The sequence below is a fragment of the Lates calcarifer genome, linkage group LG24 (assembly GCF_001640805.2).
Source record: "Lates calcarifer isolate ASB-BC8 linkage group LG24, TLL_Latcal_v3, whole genome shotgun sequence".
Lineage (NCBI taxonomy): Eukaryota > Metazoa > Chordata > Actinopteri > Centropomidae > Lates > Lates calcarifer.
Window position 1 is genome coordinate 1,415,559 of NC_066856.1, and position 20,594 is coordinate 1,436,152.

The 20,594-nt window shown below is 41.9% G+C and overlaps 2 protein-coding genes across 8 annotated transcripts in view; both read left to right on the forward strand.

Annotated features, from left to right (window-relative positions):
* The first annotated feature begins 151 nt into the window (after positions 1-151).
* LOC108898268 (ankyrin repeat and SAM domain-containing protein 6) lies at positions 152-14,331 on the forward strand. 6 transcript variants are annotated; one of them, XM_051066747.1, is made up of 19 exons: positions 152-804; positions 1,374-1,592; positions 1,682-1,883; positions 2,096-2,246; positions 2,998-3,042; positions 3,196-3,400; positions 3,596-3,702; positions 3,873-4,021; positions 4,194-4,431; positions 4,579-4,628; positions 5,158-5,352; positions 5,477-5,639; positions 5,782-6,002; positions 6,104-6,296; positions 7,055-7,122; positions 7,384-7,500; positions 7,819-7,903; positions 8,034-8,120; positions 11,799-14,331. In XM_051066747.1, the coding sequence occupies exons 1-18, from the start codon at positions 476-478 to the stop codon at positions 8,081-8,083; spliced, it is 2,787 nt and encodes a 928-aa protein (XP_050922704.1). In that variant the 5' UTR covers positions 152-475; the 3' UTR covers positions 8,084-8,120; positions 11,799-14,331. The 6 variants fall into 6 exon arrangements, with proteins under 6 accessions (XP_050922704.1, XP_050922703.1, XP_018553720.1 ...); XM_051066746.1 differs by lacking the exon at positions 11,799-14,331 and adding an exon at positions 8,878-9,480; XM_018698203.2 differs by having other exon boundaries at positions 153-804; positions 7,819-7,915.
* A 2,149-nt stretch (positions 14,332-16,480) lies between these two features.
* The window catches only part of LOC108898270 (uncharacterized), a 61,719-nt gene continuing 57,605 nt past the window's right edge, over positions 16,481-20,594 (forward strand). Inside the window, exons 1-3 of one of the 2 annotated variants that reach the window (XM_018698210.2) lie at positions 16,481-16,837; positions 17,245-17,337; positions 19,583-19,764. In XM_018698210.2, coding sequence (XP_018553726.1) covers positions 17,276-17,337; positions 19,583-19,764 — 244 coding nt within the window. In that variant the 5' untranslated portion in view covers positions 16,481-16,837; positions 17,245-17,275. The remainder of the gene's footprint in view (positions 16,838-17,244; positions 17,338-19,582; positions 19,765-20,594) is intronic. The other variant, XM_018698209.2, reaches the window with a different exon arrangement.

Sequence of the window (20,594 nt, forward strand, 5' to 3'; positions counted from 1 at the left end):
AATACCATTATCATTTTTAGACCTACTACCTGTTGCCTTATTTGTTTATTTACTTAAACAACCACTAAAAGTAGGGTAAAAACAATGATAGTACCTCTGTCCAAAACATAAACATTTAGGCTTTTGTTGTGAAAGGTGTAAGCGGAAGCCATGTGTCGTATTGCAGATGTGTTGAATTCTAAACAAGTAACGGAGCCGGGGCTGTGCCGGTGTGGCCGGTTGTTAGAGAGTTGTTAAGTCGAAAAAACTTTTTTTTTAAACAAAAATGTTATGGTCGTAAATGGTTGTGTGTATGTAGAGTCTGAGGAGAAGAAGAGGGACAGCCCTCGACCCGGTGACTTAACTTTATTTCACTGTGCGTCATGATTTCCAAACTCGGGCCGCCGCCAACTGACAGAGAAACTTTAACGGACCGTCACCGTCGATGAAACTAACGGGAGTTTAATGGAGACGGAGTAAAGTTTCAAATGAAGTCATGAATTTCGGTGTCCCCGCTGATTCTCTGTTGCTTTTCCGAGCCTGCGATGAAGGCGACTATGAGACGGCCCGAGGGATCCTGGAGCCCGGAGCCCCGAAAGAGTCCGGGCGGCAGAGCAGGCTGCGGTCAGAAGCGGGGTCGGAGTGCAGCGCTGCGGACATGTTGTCTCTGGTACCGGTGGACTGTACGGACGAGGAGGGGAACACCGCCCTGCAATTCGCCTCAGCCAGTGGTCATGAGAACCTGGTCCGGTTTTTGCTACGAAAGGGAGCCTCGGTGGACAGCCGCAACAACTACGGCTGGACCCCGCTGATGCAGGCTGCTAGGTGGGGCTGCGGGCTGGAGCCCATATGTTCTAATGTATGAAGAGAGGGTCACACCAAAATCCATTAAAAAATCAGCCAGTTTAACTTGTCTCTCCATGTGGTTAGTGATGAGTTATTAGTTCTGTGTAGAAGTCACACTTTAATTCGTCCAATAGAAACTTTTTTCTTTTGTCTTTTTTCTTTTTCTTTCTCTTTTTCCCGAGGAACCTTTTTCCAACAAACTGACAGTGGCATTGTTAGACTACTTAGAAAGTTTTTTTCTTCATAAACTAAAAGTATGTTGAATTCATTGCGCATATGTTAAAGTGTATCAGTGCAATCATAGCTAGTTTTTATGCCTGTGTCTCTGTGTCTGTTGTCAAATTAGTGTCCAGTGTCATGTGTTTTTTCTAATGTTGAACATAGTTATACTTTTGTACTTTAAGTGCACAAACAGGGTGTACAGCGAAGGTCCTGATGTGACTGTATCTTCTCAACCTACAGTGTTAAACATGTAACACGTCTGATGAACCCTCTGCAGCAGGGGAAATGAGATATTTACTCATTCTGTGTCCCTATTCCCTTTCCAGGTTTGGTCACCTGACTGTTGCCCACATCCTACTGGAGAACGGGGCAGAGATCAATGGACGGAACAGGCTGGGTGCGAGTGTCCTGACCATGGCGGCCCGTGGGGGACACACTCATGTGGTTAAACTACTCTTGGAGAGTGGGGCCTATGTCGATGACTATGATCATCTGGCTGTTGCTGCAGAGGCAGTCTCCAACGGCAACAACAACAACAGCTGCAGGTTTGGGCTGTGTTTTTAGCGCTCTGTAAAGCAGAATTCAGTTTAGAGTTTTAAACAAGTGGTGACTCTGTCCCTATTGTGTTCCTCAGCACGGCTGGTTTTGGAGGTGGTGAGGGTTGTCCAGAGGGTGGAAGCGGCAGAGAGTTCATGGACATCACAGCCCTGATGGTGGCGTCTCAACATGGCCACGAGGCCACGGTACGCCTGCTGCTGGAGTGGGGCTCTGATGTCAACTTCTCCCAGAAGACCACTGGCTGGGGGGCACTGATGCTGGCCACCCTCAGTGGGAAGGTGAGGTTAATGATGGATGGTTGGTTGGTACGATGGATAGATAAAAAGATGGATGGATGATACATTTTGGCTCTTGTGAGTGTCATCTGGGGAGGCAAGTGTATTGCACGCGCTGCTTAAATACATTTCTATCTTGACAAATAGAATTACAAGGCAGCATGGTGTCTGATTATTAGTGGGAGAGAAACAGAATAGTTGTGTGTGTTTTGAAGGTGGTTGTGGCTCAGCAGCTGGTGGAACGTGGAGCTGACCCAGACCGGGTCAACGTTCTGTCCAAGACAGCCTTTGAACTCGCCATGCAGCTGAAACAGAGAGAGGTCAAAGCCTATCTGGACTCTATCACCACTGTCCGACCCCAGACAGGTACGACCTCCCACTCTGCCACGACAATGATAAAATACACAAAAAAGTGCAGCACAGTTTCATTTGTTGCTCTCCTAATTGTCTCTCTGTGCTCTGGGCGTGTGTTAAATTCTTGGTGTTTGAGTTTTATTTTTGTGAAGAACGTGTTATTGTGTTTTAATGGTTTAACAGGACGTGTTGCATGTCTCCATCTCTAACTCTTATTGTATGTCTGCCTTTGTTGTCACAACTAGAATCTATTTGTCTTGGACTGTAGTTAACACTGATGTGAGAGTGACACCAACAGTGGTGACCCTCAGCCTCTTTGATGTTTAATAGCTCTTCTCACCAGAGGTTCAGAATTTAGGTCAGTTTACCTGCAGCTTCATAAACACTGTTCTTAAAACTCTGCCAGTGGCATCAGCAAGACAGGAACTCACCTGTGCCTTTGTATTTTGATACCTAATCTATCAATCTATCTAGAATAATCAATCTCTTACATAAGCTGATAAGGCAGTGATGTGTCATGCAGTCATTGACTACTGCTCTAAAATGTGGGTGCAGCAGAATTTTGTGAATGTCTCAGCAAATGAACAAAAAGAAAACCACCGATGCTTGTTTTTTTTTTTAATCAGACTGGCTGAATTTCTGACTATGCAAGAACCTCACTCCCTAACCCACATTTTATATTGACTGAGCTATGTGGAGTCTGGCCAAGTAGGACTGTTGTTTCAGAGTATATCATAGCTCTACTCTGTTCATTTCTTCACAGACGATGAGAGAAGAAGACCAGATGTGTTCAGTGCCCTCAAGTTGGGTAAGTTAGATTAAATTCAACTGAAAAATCAAAATGACAAGTCAATAGCACTTTGGTTGTAAATCCATCAAGTGATTACACTGACAAAAAACACAGTCAAGACCATATCTTTGCATGGTTATGTATCCATATATGTGCTTTATTTTGGCTCAGGAAATTCCCAGCTAGTTAAAGAGATCCTGGAGGAGGATCCCACTCAAGTGAATTCATCCAACCAGGAGGGAGCGTCACCTCTGATGATGGCAGCGGTGAGCGGTCAGTTAGAGGTGGTGCAGCTGATGGTGGAGAAGAACGCCGACATAGACAAACAAGACGGTGTCCATGGGTGGACGGCACTGATGCAGGCCACCTATCACGGGTGAGATGAGCTAAATGAAGGACAACAGTGATTTTTTTCATAGTTTGTTGTTGCCATATTCAAATGAATGTGGTGAATTTGTCCAGTTAGAGGGTCATTTCATTTAAGATCAATAAAAACAGGAGACTTGATTGGATAGGAAATCATTTTATGTAGTTTACAAACATTACATTTTCTGCTCCCCCCATCCTTCAGTAATAAAGACATTGTCAAGTACCTTCTGAATCAAGGGGCTGACGTCAACCTGCGAGCTAAGAATGGATACACAGCCTTTGATTTGGTCATGCTGCTGAATGACCCAGGTAACTACACTGTCATCGCTGTGGGAAAATGTGTGTGCTTCAGTGTTTGTAAATGTTCTGAGAGATTTCTGCTAGCGCAGTTAAGATAGGATTAATTAGCCTTTCTCTGTTTTTGACTCACTGAATCCATAGTTATTTATTTTCTCTGTTTTGACTCTGGATTTTCTCAGACACTGAGCTGGTACGTCTATTAGCATCAGTGTGTATGCAGGTAGATAACAAAACAAAACACCGCGGCAGAGCCTTAATGACTCGCTCCAAAAGTCGACAGTCCCTCAACAACGTCCCTGTGCCACCTGATGACAAGGGAGGCCTGAAGGTAAAGGACAAGTAAAGTCCTGTTACTTGAATTACCTGTTTACAGTGTATTTGTTAATGGTGTATGTATTGATAAAAACCTGTGGTTTTTATTTATATGTTAGAGTAAAATGTAACATACAGTAAATGCATTATACCATGATGATTACATGTTTGACTGCATCCTCTTCTAGTCCTGGTGGAGTCGGATGTCAAATCGATTCCGGCGGCTCAAGTTGACTCACACCCTGAGGCATGGCCTCTCGTCCAATCGCCTGGCTCCCTTCCCTGATGATGCTGAAACATCACTAGACGCCACAATGAAGGCAAATAGAAAGCCTGGTGCCGTGTCTAATGGGGCACTGGCACCATCCCCTGCCCTTGGAGGGAATGACGTTAGCACTGCCTGGGCTGTTAAGAGCAAAGACACTGGTGAGCCACGGTCATATATCTTATAATCTGTTGTCATTATTGGAGCATGAGAACTGATGTTTAGCTTAAATGCAGTTTTGCTTGTGTTTTACGTTACAGGATGTGGAAGAGAAAATATGTAAATGTGCTGTATCTTCCTTTTTCCAGGTCTTTGCAGGGCATCATCAGAAAAGGAGGACTTCCTGATAACCACAATGGTAGGAGTATTTGGTTTAAAGTAAAGTATTTATAGTATATATAGTATTTCATTATACATTTAAATTAATTAGCAGGTTTTGACAGTGTTTTTCTAACAGTCTTCAGTTTTAGAGTGGCTTCAGAAAGTATCAACTCTAGGAAGAGTCCTGGTGGCACCAGATTTTACTATGACAACCCTCCAGTTTGCTACAGGTGGACTCCAATCAGTACACATCTCAAAGGATAATTACAGTGAACATGATGCACCTGACTTTACTTTGGAGGTGCACATCAAAGGATCTGAATTCTTCTGTAAATGAGAGACTTCAGATTTTCATTTTTAATGAGCAAAAACAGCAACTTGATCCATTTGAAATTAAATCTGCAACACAATAAAGTGAAGGGGTCTGAATACTTCCTGAAGCCTTTATATATATAACTTACATTTGGGGTTTAGAGTTAAGGTTTGCGTTTTTTAAAATAAGTATATATGTTGGTTACTGTTATAAGTAGTGGTGTTGTTTTTATTGTGTTTTCCATCTCCTGTAGCTGAGAAGTGGCGCACCCTTGACCCGGCTGCCCAATGACAAGCTAAAAGCTGTCATCCCTCCCTTCCTGCCTCCGTCCAACTTTGAGCCATGGAACTCAGACCGCTCACGTCTCCTCAGGGAGGGAAAGAGTGAAGCGCCCCGCCTGCCCATGCCACCCCAAAGGAAGCTAAACAGCAGTGGAAACTCAGATATTGTGAGTGGTTGTGTGTGAGGGAGAAAAAGTTCATGTAAAGGAGTGGACCTGGTAAAACCCCTCCCCAGCAGTCTGCATGTTTACCATCATTCATACGTCTTTTGCTATCTTCTCCTCCTCTCAGACGTCAATCAGTCGTGTGGTTAGCAGGTCCATTAAGTTTCCCAGCATCCCCAAGGGGCCCTCCTCCTCCTCTCCTTCCAACTCTGGTCACTACCACTCTCCACACTCTTCTGGTGGCTCCAATGGAGTGGCAGGGCTCAACCGGGACTCTCACAATCGCTCAGGTTCACATAAACACAAATGCACTAAACTGCACAACTCAACCAGATTATCAACAAGCATAAAAGAAAAAAAGCATTAAAAAAATACACACAGTAGATACATGATCTACAATTTATTGTGGCCTCTTTCTTTTCCTTCCACCAGGGGGCAGTGCAGACAGTGTTCTTTCCCAGATAGCAGCCCAAAGGAAGAGAGCAGCAGGCCTGATAGATGTGAAGGTCCAAGCTCCAGAGAAACAGCAGGGCCCGGCACAGAGCCAACCCCCGGTGCCAGCCTCTGCGCCGGGCCTGCCGCTCCCTGATATCAGCCTCCCTGACATCCACTCCCATCCAAGCCTGGTCGCTTCTGACATCCACTCAAGAAGGGTCTGTGTTGTGTTTCCTTTCTGACATTACTGTGATAACTATGCCAATCAGCTTGTCATGACAGTGAAGTGGTGCTACCGTCCTCCTTCATTACTTTGTAGAAGATGGAGCTGAATAAGAGACCTAAGTCAGGGAATTCCTCAACTTCCAAGAGCACATCACCCACTCTGACCCCATCTCCTTCCCCAACACCCAAACCTCCCACTGGGCCGGGAGACTCTCTGTCCTCAGCCTCTTCACATCCTCGCTCCAAGAGCAGTGGAGGCTCCAGCAGTGGGACCATCACTGATGAAGGTAATAACACACTGAATTATTGTTCTAAATTCCTTATTAGAAAGACTGATAGCTGTGGGTGATCAGCACTGTCCTCCATAAAAGAGTGGAAACAGGAAACCAATACTCGTGTACTTTATGTGCTACATTATTATCGTCAGTCATTGTTATTGACAACTTTCTCTGAGGCCTGTACTACAAAGGGAGTTTAACCTACTCTGGTTTAACTTGAGGTTATCAAGGGAAGTCAGGGTTGATAACCCCTGGCTGGGTCTTCCACCTGTGAGGCGGTACTCAGAGGATAAAACAGAGTTAACCATGAACATGACCTGCTTGGAGCAGTTTAGAGACGCAGGCTAAATTCCCATGGCAGCAGACCCCAGGTAAAACCTATCCACGTTTTGTAGTACAGGTTAATCAGGAAGTTACACCTGACATCACTAAGTTACTCCTGAAGTTACCCTGATAAGCCAGTTACCTTGCTTTGTAGTACAGACCTCTGATGATTAAGTTAGATTATGAAATAAGATTATGAGTATCAGTGTAAAATCTTACAACATAGTTTAGGTGACTTTCAGTGCAACTAAACTCTTGTAAAGTCATTTCTTTCTATTTTTATATCTACACTTTAGCTAAAAGATAAAATACTGAGATGAATTTGTGGTCGCTGTCTGACCTGGACATAAATAAACACACAACACACATGACACCTACATAAACAAACAAAATCTACCACAATTGCCAAGCCACTCGTCTTGCCTTTGTCTTCATTTTTTCAGATGAGCTGTCGAGTATCTTGAAGAAGCTGTCTCTGGAGAAATACCAGCCCATATTTGAGGAACAGGAGGTATTCTTTCTTTTGTTTCCAAGACATTTTCCTTCTGCTTCAAAGTTGGTTTTCTCTTTTTTTCTGTTCTAATACGTTTTGAGTCATTAGTTTTCAATGTGAAGGAAACTGTGTTCCCATGACTGCATCACTGAACAGCAATGCCTGAAAGTACACATCAGACTGTCAATATATCAAACACAGACAGTTGTCTGTGTTTGATATATTGCACATGTTTAATATAATAATAATAATCAGTGTTTTTCTTTCTCCTTCTTCTAGGTGGACATGGAGGCATTCTTGACTCTGACAGATGGAGACCTGAAGGAGCTGGGTATTAAAACAGACGGACCCAGACAACAGATTCTGGCTGCCATATCAGAGCTGAATGCTGGAAAGGTGCATTTGGTTTAACATATTATACAGTATGGTTATGCATTACATCTTTACTTCCACCGGTTTGTTTCCAGCATTCTCTGGGTTTTATTTACAGTCCTTCCACTTAAGTTTTTCCACAGTATAACCCAACATTATGTCGTAGCAAACTGTTCACATTAAGAACCAGCAGAGATCGGCAGAATTACTAGAAGCAGGGATGGAAAAAAAGATTCAGGTGGATAAATAATAGGTAGACACAATATTTGAAAGTACAGCAAAAGTGTCATTGTTCCCTCAAACTGTTGCTGGTGTCTAACAGTATTTGTTTGCTGTTGTCAGGGCAGAGAACGCCAGATTCTTCAAGAAACCATTCATAACTTCCAGTCCTCCTTTGGGAGCAGTGCCAGTAACCCAAGACAACCAGGTGAACCACGCTGTGAGTGTCATATGTTACAACTGAGCTACAGGCTCTGACAGAGAGTACGCACAAAGACAACATCATGATTTGGCTCCATCTCTTCATCTGTTTCTCTCTTTCCTCCTATCTTCATCAGCTCCAACAGGTTGGATGAGACAGCAGGTGCGTTCCTCCAACAAGAGGTAACCGGCAGCCCCAATACCCATCAGGAAATACACCAAAGGTACTTAGATAAGAGTAAAATGCTGGCAACTCCTGGCCAAGGCACAAATAATATGGAGTTTCTTGGACGCCAGTGTCCCACACCACTAGAGGACGCTGCAACAACAAGCAGACCCTGATAACCTGACGTTATATGGACCAAACTGCCTTAAAGTATTCCTCTTATGGATCCTAAAGCAGGGGAGGTGTGACACACAGCAGCTGGCTGAGTCCAGCAGCCTGCTGTGGTTTGATAAAGCACATGATGTGTGGCAAATCATATCTTTTGCCATAGTGGAACAGTTACCACATCTAGTGTTAAGCAGCGCATGGGTTACACAGAGTTAGAGAGCAGGGAGTGGTGAAAGACAAGAAGATAAAATACACAGCAGAGGGAGAGGGAGAGTGAGCTCAGAGAGATTTTATTTTATCTGAACTATGTGAGAGATCCAGCATATGTATTATAAAAGTGGTAAGTTAAGTCAGGAGAAAAGAAAAGGGAGCGATTATGAGTTTCACAATAGAGAAAAATAAAAAATAAAATAATGTGACTGGGACTTAAGAGCAATTTAAATGACTGTAAAGGTGCACCTATGAGGAAGGTAAATGGAGAGAAAGAAAGGGACTTTAGCCAAGCTGTTTTTTAGTCCTCCAGTCTCTTGGACTGCTTTTACTCGTGTGTTTATGCCTTGATTTACGGACCACTATGTAAACAGATGATTTTCAGTCAAGTCTGTGCTGTCGTGATGATGCAATAAGTAAATGTTTTTACTGTTTAGGACCTTGCTGGACTTCAGATGAGAAGATATTGGCAAAAACATTTTGGGAGGATTTTATGAGCAGTATAAATTTTGTTTGAAAGAGGTGCATTGAGCAACAGTTTCCACTGAGTGTGTTTTTGCATCTGGCTCCACCATTAAACATTTGGATCAAGTACAGTGCTATATCATCCCTAAATAGCAGGTACTTATGATCCATGTCTTAAATCCAAATGATGTGCTGTGGCAGTGTTCAGGATGGGTCAGTCAAATACAAGATGACATCATATCCCGTTTGGTCATGTAGTGTGTCGGGGAAACATGAATAAACACACCATGCACTTTTAAAAAGGACTCTGGATGATGGATTGAATCACTAAACACAGAAATAAAATGTCTGTCCAAAATGAAATGCTGCAAAATCAAATAAACTGAATACAGACTGCATTTACTGCTGCTCGGGTTGAGCAGTTGGAAAATTTATTTCAGGTCCAGCTTTGCTTGTGTGAAAACTACACGTAAAAACAAATAAACCTATGATGTAAAATCATCTTTCATCCACAAGATGGCAGTGACCTTCTGCTGCTGCAATAAATTATCAAAACAGCTGTAGTTTACACCACAGACCCTGCTCTGAGATGTTTTTGTCTCTTCTTCAGCTACAGTCTTCACATTAAAGGGGGACTATATAACTTTTGAAAGAAGGAATATTATGTTGTTCTCTGGCAAAGGAAAAATGTCATTCATCTGCAATAAAACCCAGTAGACCAGTAGTTTATGGTGGGTAATGTTTGCAATCTTAAGATGGATTTTGCTGAGTCAATTTGCTGACTTGTTGACTCCTTGTTCTTGTTTTAGACTAACGCTTTGTTTTAGCATCCAGCCTAGATGTGATGTCACAAAATCCTGCTCATACATCCACGTCTTCAGTGAGATACAACACTGTCCATGTTGGCTGTGAAACATGCACAGGTCTGTCACAGGCCTCTCAGTAGCAGATGAGGAGTCAAATATTTGTGTTTGTGTTTGTTGAAGCTGCTGTCACCATGTGAGCAGGAGCAGCTGAAAAATGTCTTGGTTTAAAATGACAAGTGGTTCAAACCACTTTGACCAAAATTCAGAAAAGCAGACCATCCCCAAACATGACCAAATAGCAACACACTGGCGTTGCTGAAATCATTATTGACGACCTGGATATGGACTGGCCCGACAGGCAGGCGACAGGGTTCCTGTAGAGTTTAATGAAAAGCATCACTCAGTGTAGGAAAGCTTTCCTCTCCAGGACTGTGGCAGATTGAGTGCTCAGATGTACAGTCATATATGAGCTCTAAGAAACTGGAGGAGAGAGAAATACATTTGGAATATATTAACATCCCTGTGGCATGTGGGCAGCAAATGGAGTGACTCATTCAATTTCCTCTGAATTGTTTTCACTCACATAAGGTTTTGATTGGATTGAATAACATTTAATAACATTGTCTGTAACTGTCAATACAGTAGTCGTGCAGTAGTGAGGAACAATGGACATACATCACGGGTGTATTGAAGTCACAAAATCACTGATACAGTGACTCAGACAGAGAATCGCTTCTGTAACAAACCAGAGACCATCTCCTGTTTTTCCTCTTTAGCTGGATTTTTAACTGCTTCTGCTACTGGTGAGATGTTGACAGCTTCAGCCAAGGTGTCTGCCTCAGAGGCTGACGCTGGTCCTGTTTCTGTGGTAAAACAGGCAGAGTAAAGGAACTGGAGTCTGTTGGGATCCCCAATAGAGAAAAAGTTTCTCTAAAATGCCAGTTTTCCAGTCTTCATGCCCTGTGCTTTGCAGTATAACAGTATAACAATGTATACTGTATTCCTCAACAGAGATACTAAGGACAGACTATCACAAAACTAAACCCAGGTGGTTTACAGAGCATTTACCAAGTCTCAGTAGGAGCAGTTAGTCTTAACATAACAGTCATAAGAAAATGAATCATAATGTCTTCTACTGTCAGTTGCTTAAGAACTACTTCAAAACCACTTCATCTGTTTTTAAAAGTACTGGAACAAGTGACTGTGTCCTAGTGCAAGGGGGAGTATGGTAAATTACTCCTCTATTGTCAGGAAACTGACTCCCATAATCCCATAATTTAAACTTTATGAGTTGTGATGGTGCTTTGCTCCATCAGGTGTGTGAGTGGAACATTCTGGGTTGAAGTGAAGAGCAAAACAAGTGACTTACTTTCTCCCAGTGGTGTCACATTTTACCCAGGTTGCCAGATGTAGAGTAATTTTTCTGTCCCAGTGTTTTGAGTCTTCTCTGAAAGCTTGAGTGCCATTACCATGAAATTCACTTTGTGGCCATCAGCCTCTGGCCGTACAAGCCTGTGTGGTTTTCAGATGTGCATCACCTAGGGCTTTATGATTATGTGTGTGTGTGTGTGTGTGTGTGCTGAATCTGAAAGGTGGTGGTCATGAACATGGATGTGGACTAGCCAAACTGAGCTTGGTCTATGAGCTTGTGTGATTTAGTGGGGAGCAGGGATTGGAGGACTGAGCTGAGCCCTCTGCAGCTCTGACTCTGAACACAGTGATCTCATATTTCACACTTTCCCTTCCCTTCTACCCTGCTTCTGTTACCTCCAGTTTCTGCTTTGTTTGCTTTCTGGCTGAAGCCCTGTCTGCGCTCTCATACATCCATCAACTGTTAAACAGTTGTTGATGAGAGCTACAGTACATCCAATATCCAGCATGAACAACTATCATCGCCTTGCGTATTGTTTGTGCAAGCTATGTCCAAACAAACAGTTGCTGCCTGATTTCACATTTGCATTCCACTGTCAACATTCATCCTTGCAAAAGTGACTCATTTGCTTGTAGGGTATCCCAGCATCCTTGGTGTTACACAACACTGTAGTCCTTTTTATCTGTGCCCCTCTTTTCCTGTGTACTTCACATAGAATCGGAGCCACAGACGTGGGATGGAGCAGATTACCGAAAGATTTAGGGGAGCAGAGGAAGAGGACAAACTCCATCTGACCCTTGTTCTGACCATGAAACAACCTTTGAAAAACCCAAATCCAAATGTCAACAAAAGATTATCCCCACTGAGTCCCAACACACAATTTTCCCTCTCAAACCGATTGACACAGTTCTTGATACAGAGAAACGTGACAGCAAAGCACGAGTTTGAGGTGTATTGTGTAGCATTTCTCTCCACTGGGTGATATTGCTCCATTATGTGTGACAAGCAAAATACAAAATATTCACCTGGAGCTCAAACCTGCTGAAACTGAACCACACCAGCTGTCATGTTACTGTAGTAATGATCAGCGCTCTGTAACGTGTTTGATCAGAAAAATGAAGGGATTTTTGATTATTGATTTGTTGACCATCCATCTACCTGTTTTACCATGTATCACTGTGTCTCATTTGGCTCCTGATTTTTGACAAATTATTACAATATCATTTCTTTGTAATCACTAATTATTGGTCTTGTACTGAGCTTAGTTGATCCAAATTTTACTTGTAGGCACAAAGCTACAGGTTTGGTGTGCAGATGCTCTGGGAAGCTGATCCAGTGTGGTATTATTTACACACTTTTGAAGCCTTAATACCACTTGGAAAAGACAAAGATAAGATAAAACAAGAACCACTCAAATGCTGTGAGTGTTTTGTAATGCCCTCTTCTGTGCACTTGCACAAATCAGTAGCTGGGGATCATTCATGAGATCTTTACTGACACCACAGATACTTCCCAGTCAATATGAAACACATTTCTAAGTTTTGCAGTAGACATATTTTGTCAGTGATTTTGAAAATGCCTTTCATTGTCTAATTTTGTCCTGGTTTTAGGCTTCTATCTATCTATTCCCTGTCTGCACAAAAAGCAAACTGTTAAGCTGTGGTATTAAACACTTTAGGGTCAGTGTGTTATTGTTGCAGCATTACTGCTCGTGTATGAATATGAACAGTTGAAACTGCTCTATTGTTGTATACATGGGCATGTAATCGTATGTATGTGTGCAGTATTTCCTGCTCATCCTGAGGGTCAGAACATGCATCCTGACCTCACAGAGACCCCCTGAGCTGGTCCGTTAACTCTGTTGTCATGGATTATACTCTGGCTACACAAATCCTCGTAACGCCACACAACAGCATCAGACTATGAACTGTGCTACTGCTTTTTGTGTTCAGGATCATCTGTGAGTGAGGTCATCACTTCTAATGACCCCAGCCATTGTTAGAATTGGACTAAATTTAGGCCAACAACTTGAATTCCACCATGTTTTCTCCATTAGTTTTCTGACATGACATTGACAATGTTACTTACATTCATGCACTTATTTGTGTGTGCGGTCAAAATTGTTAGCAATACTACAGAATGTGTTAATTGCGTCTTAAGTTGACTGTCTTGTTTTGGCAATTAGCTTCTCACTGAGCAATCATGTATCGCCTAATGACACAAAGGACTTGCCCTAAATGACAGTGACAGAGATGTTTGGTACTTTCCAATATTGACCAACCCCATTAATTATAAATGTCCATTAGAATCAGACTTGTCATGTCACAGCCCTGCAGGTCTCCTGAAATCCCATGGTGACACTAACAAGAGACATCTTAATCAATGAAAGCCACACTATTGCACCTGGCAGATGGCTTTCACTAAGTCCTGTTTTTCTCCATGGTCATTATTCTGAAATGTGTATTTAGCCACATACACACACTAACTGTACGCACACATACATGCATGCGGCCGTGCACTGACGCACACACACATGGTTGCGTGCGAAGGGCTGCCCCAGCAGGAGCTTTAAGCCTGGGCTAATCTGGAAGGCAGCTTGGATAGTGTTGCCAGTGGATTTACATTGATACCAAAGCTCCCTGTAGCTTTAATGGCAGCCAGTGACAGTGTTAACAGGACCTCAGGACCTCCTCAGATCCCCAGCCCCACCTGTCACAACAAATACAACATCACCCCTGATGGATACTTTGATATAACAGCATGATAGACAGCCATCTGCTCTGTCAAAGGTGCAGTCCCACTGTCGCATAAGAAGAGTTACATTTCAAAACATCCATTCAGGAGAGTAAGAAAATGAAGAGGCTTGAGTGACAAATGTGTGTCAGGTTTCACTGTCACATCAACCTCAAGCATCAGGGCATCGTCCTGCTTCTTTCACACACTGACTGCTTTAGCTCTGACATTACTGAGGAGCAGTGGTGATTACACAGTAATTTATTCTGGACTCATCACCCTGCCAAAAAGCGCTCGGGCCACTGTGGGCCTCTGAAGGTCTCCTTAGCTTACAGATTAAAGTTTTAGTTAGACAAACATTTTTTCAGAGCTTTCAGAAGTAATCTTAGTAGATGGAGCAACATCACAACTCTAGACCCTAAACATTTACAGGGATATACAGGATGTGATCAAATAGCAATCAAATATATTTTTAGCATTTATTTATTGTATAGAACGATTGAAATGCAGGACATGTTTCAGAACATGAACATTTTCTAATACAGAACCTCTAGATATTATTGTGTGTAAGTGTAGGTTACACTGTTGTTTCCTCAGGTTTCTGTTTTCTCTTTGTTACCTGCTTTTACAGCCTTAGTGTGTTTTCCAACTCATTCAACACAAGAAGACTTTCCCCAAGATCACCTGCTCCCTGCAGCCCCCTTACTTCTGTAGGTGTGTGTGATCGCATGTGGCACATCAACACCGGGATCCTCCTCTGCTATGTCATGTTTATTTAAAGAAGAGTGTATCTCTGTGCCGCTGTCTTGCATGATGCACTACACATAAATACACAGTGAGCTCTGTACGTTTGTTGTACGCTGGTTGTAGTGAATGAATCTGTACACTAGGGGGCAGTACGGCAGACTCTTTCAGACTACACACGGTGTATGTAGTCAGCTGACTATCCTTGTATCCTCTATCCTCAATAATAACACACAACAGATCAGAATATATACCATATTTTATTAGGTTTAAAGTTTTACTGGCAGCCATAAATGCAAAACTTTAAAAGTCAAAGGATACAATTCTATAGTATTTTTTACAAATTAAAAGCAAACAGAAAAGCAACGTGATGGTTATTTGAACTGAACAGTAAAACATGTTCAATACACCTGTTAAAACATGTGAAAAAGTCTTTATTTACAACACCATACATATATTTAGTGTACAATCATAAGAGCCTGGTGTAAGGATCCTGTCTCGGTCTGTTTCTGTATCCCTGCAGACGTGTTGCCTTTTTGCCTCCTGCAGCTGCTGGTTTTGTCGGTCTGAGGCAACATTTCCTAAGCTGCAACACTGAGTGGAAATATAGACGTTTGGAAACATTTCCTGTACATAGAAACATGATATCTACAGATTAGGTATGTGGCGGTAGAGCTGTGTCTTCCGACTCTTTACGATCAGACTCTATAGCACTGTCATTGACGAGCTACACTGAATCACTTGACTTTGACTTCGTTGTTATGGAGACTTCAGGTTCACAAAGCTCGTGTTTATCACTGAAAATCTGCAGTGATGCCAGGATCAGATCAAACCTGCGGGACGCGTCCTTTTATAAACACAGCACCGTTTCCAAACGCGTCCAGTCGCTTCAGTGATTACGAATAATTAAAACCGTGTCCAATAATTCGGTCAGATCAACCAGATAATCAGAGCTCTTCCGGTGATATTATTCAAAATAAAATGGCACAGATTAAGGTTTAGTTGTCGCATCTTGCCAAAATAGAACAGATAAACTCAGGACGGTTATGTCGTTTCAGGTGGAGTGAAACGCTGTAGGCTGCCATAGCGAGACTTGTAACTAACCCATCAAAACTGCACACAAGTTCAAATATATCTCTGACTATTCTTAGAGATTTGATTAGTCCTGTCTCACTCACAGTGCTGTCACATTTTATCCCAGAGACTCTACACATGTTCCGCGGCACATTAATGCTTTTGTTTTGAAAGTATAAAATTGAACGCATCATCCACTCGGTCCCGTCCAGCGCCGTACGGTGTGAAATATCTGTCTCTCCTTAACGGGCGTCTGCAGCAAAAGCCTGCGGTGCGTGAGCGGTGTGGACCGCGGACAGCCTCGGTGTGAATCCGGAGGTTTGTGCCTCCGTTGCCCTTCGCGTGTGATCCCTCCTCTCGCGCTGCTCACGAAATGTGTGTGTGCTGCGCGCGGCTGTGCGCTCAGGACCGGCTGAGCTCCTGAGACTTTCATGTGCCCCTCGTAAATATACTATATGTAACTATTCATGCATTTAAAGGGATTTTAGCAGGGAAATACAAGCAGTTTAACACAGGCCGCACATTAATACAAGATGGAAAGTGGGTGTTTTTTTTACGTAGTGAGACAAACAAAAACTGAAGACACATGAAGAGAAAATACTCTCAGACATGTAACTTTTAAATATTAGACTACCAGGCAATCTAAAAGAAAACTTGGAATGATCGCCTCGGTGAGAAAAATGAGTCATGTAGCATTCTTTATAGAGGATGTAAAAAAAAAATCCCCCGAAAAAACCGTTTATGTGAAAACAATGTAAAACCCAAAAGTCGCAACTCCCATTTGCAGGCAACACCTGAAAGCAGCATAAGCTGTGTGTGTGTGTGTGTGTGTGTGTGTGTGTGTGTGTGTGTGTGTGTGTGTGTGTGTCCTCTCTCTGTTTGTGAGGCAGAGAGTTGCGTGCGAAGAGCTCGACATGTCATTCAGAGGAATCCGCCACCTGAAACGCGAGGAAGTGAAGGCGACTCAATTGGGTATAAAGCATCAGCCAACATCTGCCCCGAGCAGTGCAAAGCTGATGAAAACATCAGCTCGGAGCTCGTACAGGACCTCTCCGATTTATTTTATTTCCCTTGGATTTATCATTTGGCGTTACCGACTCGGTGCACCCTGGGAGACACATCTCTTTTCTGCACTTAAAGTGAATGTGGCTCAGCAGCCACCAACACTATACTGGAATTAACTGACATCCACACAGATATTGGGTTAGTGCTGTTTTTGACCATTTTACACGTTTCGGTGTGATTTTATTTTTTTAATTGCAATATTATTTTATCGCTTATTTTCAAAGATCCAGCATGTCTTCTGGACTCTTTTGATATTAATTAGTTGCACCAAGGTGTTATTTCATATTATAACTATTCGTAATTATTTGTAAGTCATTGAACAATATTTTTTTTCTTATTCACACATTATATTTTATTGAATTTTAGCTGTTGCTGAATTAAGGTTATTTTAGTGTAATTGTGGGGATGCAGGGATTTACTGCACATTTAACCCAAAGAATTACTTTCAATGTGCAAGTCTGAACTTGTTTTAATGCTCATGGTCTTACACATGTGTTCTCCCTCCAGTCACATGTAAAGTTTACGTCCCTATGTTTTCTCCGCAGCGCACCTGTTACCTCCACGGAGCGCAAGATCATGATCCCTCCGGGAGACTGCATGTATGCGGGCAGAAAGAGGAGGAAGCCCATCCAAAAACAGTTAAGGAGCCGCTGCTTCATATGTTCTCTAAATCAACGCTGCGAGGCAAATGGTTGCACATTTTGTTGTTGCTTCTTTTCTGTCCTGGTAATGTGCAGTGAGAGCTTCCAGCTCACCCATATATTTTGTATATTTAAGAGCAGATCGATTATACAGAATCACAGGAAGTTATTGAGCGGAGGCAACATGAAGGTGTGAAAATAACGGCGTAAGTTCCAGTTGATGTTGACTTTCAGCTTTAAATGTAGCACTGAATAACTTATGATAGAGCTAGTACTAGTGATCATAGCATTTTTCTGTTGTAAACATACTATTAATAATATCGCACTTATTATAAAGTGGTTTAATTATTAACATCTTACTACTCACAGTAGCTTCATTTTAACGATTTGCATCCAAACAGTCAGAAATGGCGGTGAATGATAATTAAACTAAGTTTATTGGTAGTGGAGAAACTTTTTGCGTAGGGTTTGTTTTTCATATTTACATATATATATACTTTAAATTAAGGCTTCATGTGTTTACCTGCAGCCTGAGATGTCATTGTGTTCATTTAGCTGATCGTGTTATTATGACCAAGCTTTTAGATTTTGAGGGCTACGTTTTTTGGGCCATTTTGTCAGCTGATGTCATGAATAGTGAATGTAGCTTATATAAGATGTTGAGGAGGGAAGTGGTAATTTAACAAGGCCCGTGGCATTTATAAAGTTTTCATGTTTTGCACTGCATTTGCTGCTGATCTGAAGGGAAATCTTTGCCACATCAAATCGCTACTGTACATGTGGACTGAAATATAGATTTGAAATTCTACTCTGCTGGTTATGCCACGAGACACTAAATTATAATTCAGTGCCTCTAGTTATTCAGTGATGTTTCTTTGTTTAGTTTTGGAATAATGATGTTTTGGTTTTTCATGCATATTTTTGAACTTGTAAATGAAGTAAACTTAAGCTGAATCAACTAATTAAGTCATATGTATTCCTCTGTTTATTTTTCAACAGTAACAACTGCAAAATATGATTAAAATGTAATGGCCGCCGTAATAAGCGTTCATGTAAAAGTATTCTGTCTCTGTGGAGACGAAGAGAAACTTTCAGCTGTGGAAATTGAGCTGACCATTACATGTACGGATCATGTTAAGTTCTGCTGGTAAAACTGTGTACACCAAACTAAAATACACAAATAACTTTGTGCCTAAGAGGCATTTTATGTTCTCTGCGGCACTGAGAAGGATAGCGCCGTATGTCCAAAACCTTTAACATCGGGAGTCAATAAGAAGACTGAAACTGCCACAGTGGGTATTAGTCAGTACTATAATGTAGAACTATAAGATTTACATCAGCCTGGAAAGATATTTTGAAGGGACTAAAACTTGATATGACAAAACTTTCAGATCATTAGTTTGGTCTTGTTGTGAAGAAAAAAAATAAAGAGACTTGTCACTGGAGGAAATCAGTGTGGTGCATGGTGCATTGGGGAAGGCTGAGTCAAAAGGAAATAGTGTTTAAAGAAAGAAAGACTTGTACAGAGTGTGGTTTGTATGGTCATGTGTCAGTACTTGGGTTGGCAAGGTGTGGTGGGAGTCAGACAAAACATGATCCTGTAGTTTGTATCCTAACAATGAGGAACTACAACAAAACAAAACTGACATGACTAAGTTCAGAAGCTTTTTCTGAGAAATTAATTCAGATTGACCAAAAAAAAAAAAAAACAAATAGCCACACTATAAACAATCTTATGAGTCAGGCAATGCTTCACTTTTTGTTTCTCTGTTGAGTTGATATGAGTTTGTTGGGAAGTTTTTGTGGCGAAACACATTAAATACAGGCTCTTAGCCACAGTTTAGAAGCAAGGAAATGTATATCACTGATGATTAGTAACACAATCTTTTCAACCAAGACCACCAGCGGTTGGCAAGCTGACTGTGGAAGCTTTATGGAAAAGCCTGTGTGTCATGTAGTGTGAATCACATCTAAACTAATGTGACTTCAACAAGTGAAGTTAAACAAGTTAATCTGTTCTGCATGCTGCTGTCACTTACTTCTTGTTGAGGTGGTTCACAGTGTAATCAAGTATATGGAAAATGCATGATTAAGTTTGGACAATTTAGCTAAAGCAATTCTTATTTTGCAGCTTATTTTAATGTGTGACTACTGACACACACACACACACACACACACACACACACACACACACACACACAAACTCTCCCTGATGTCTCCCCTCTGTCCGTCTCATCATCAGGAAGCCGTCCTCTGCCAATGAGAAAACCAACCCGTCCAAGCGGCACCGGGACAGACTGAACGCTGAGCTGGACCGGCTGGCCAGCCTGCTGCCGTTCCCCCCGGATGTCATCTCCAAGCTGGACAAGCTGTCCGTGCTGCGCCTTGCAGTCTCCTACCTCCGCGTCAAAAGCTTCTTCCAAGGTAGAGGAAGTCAAAAGACACTGGGGTGTTTGGTGTATGTGTGTATGTGAGTGTGTGAGTGGTTATTGAGATTATTATTACTGGTAGTATTAAGTATTTAGAGTAGTAACAGCCCTATGAGTAATTCTATCCTGGCTTCAGTAGAATAGAAATAGTCACTTTAAGAATGTAAAGTATATTTTGAAAATATTAGTTTTTAGAAGCTCAGAAATCTTGTTCACCACCAAATTGCATTAGTCAAACTAAGTGTCCAGAATTCAGGCTCTCAGTTATCTGTCAGTAGTGTGTGAGGGGGAAACCTCTAAATCCATGTAAAATGGAGCTTACTATAAGGGAGAAAGGACTGATAAAACAACCTTGTTGTTGTAATCTCCTCGAATCTTAGAATAACCTGTGAACTTTTTCTTTCTGCCTCATGAGTAAGAATCCCAGAGGCTCTGTCTTGAACTGACTCTAATTTAGGCCAACAGAGATACAGCCTGGCAATTCAGGGGGCTGAGGACAAACAGCATAGGCTGCATTATTGGAAGTGTATTCTTTTGCATCATCTGCATGCATTGTCTACAGAAAACTCTTCTTTGTAGGCAATGTATTTTTGTGTTGTTTTAGTCTCCTGTGTTGCTGCCTTTCTTCTTCAATTTGTTTTAGAATTGAAGTTTAATTAAGTCAGAGAAGATGACTTTTTAATGATGATTTGAGGATTCTTCCGTGATGCCATCTCTGTAGATATAAAGTATTATTTGTCTCTCCACCAACCCAGAATCCCTGTCCTTCCCTTGTGTCTTCAAGTCACATGTAATTAAGAGGTATACTGAGGCCCAGACTTGTTT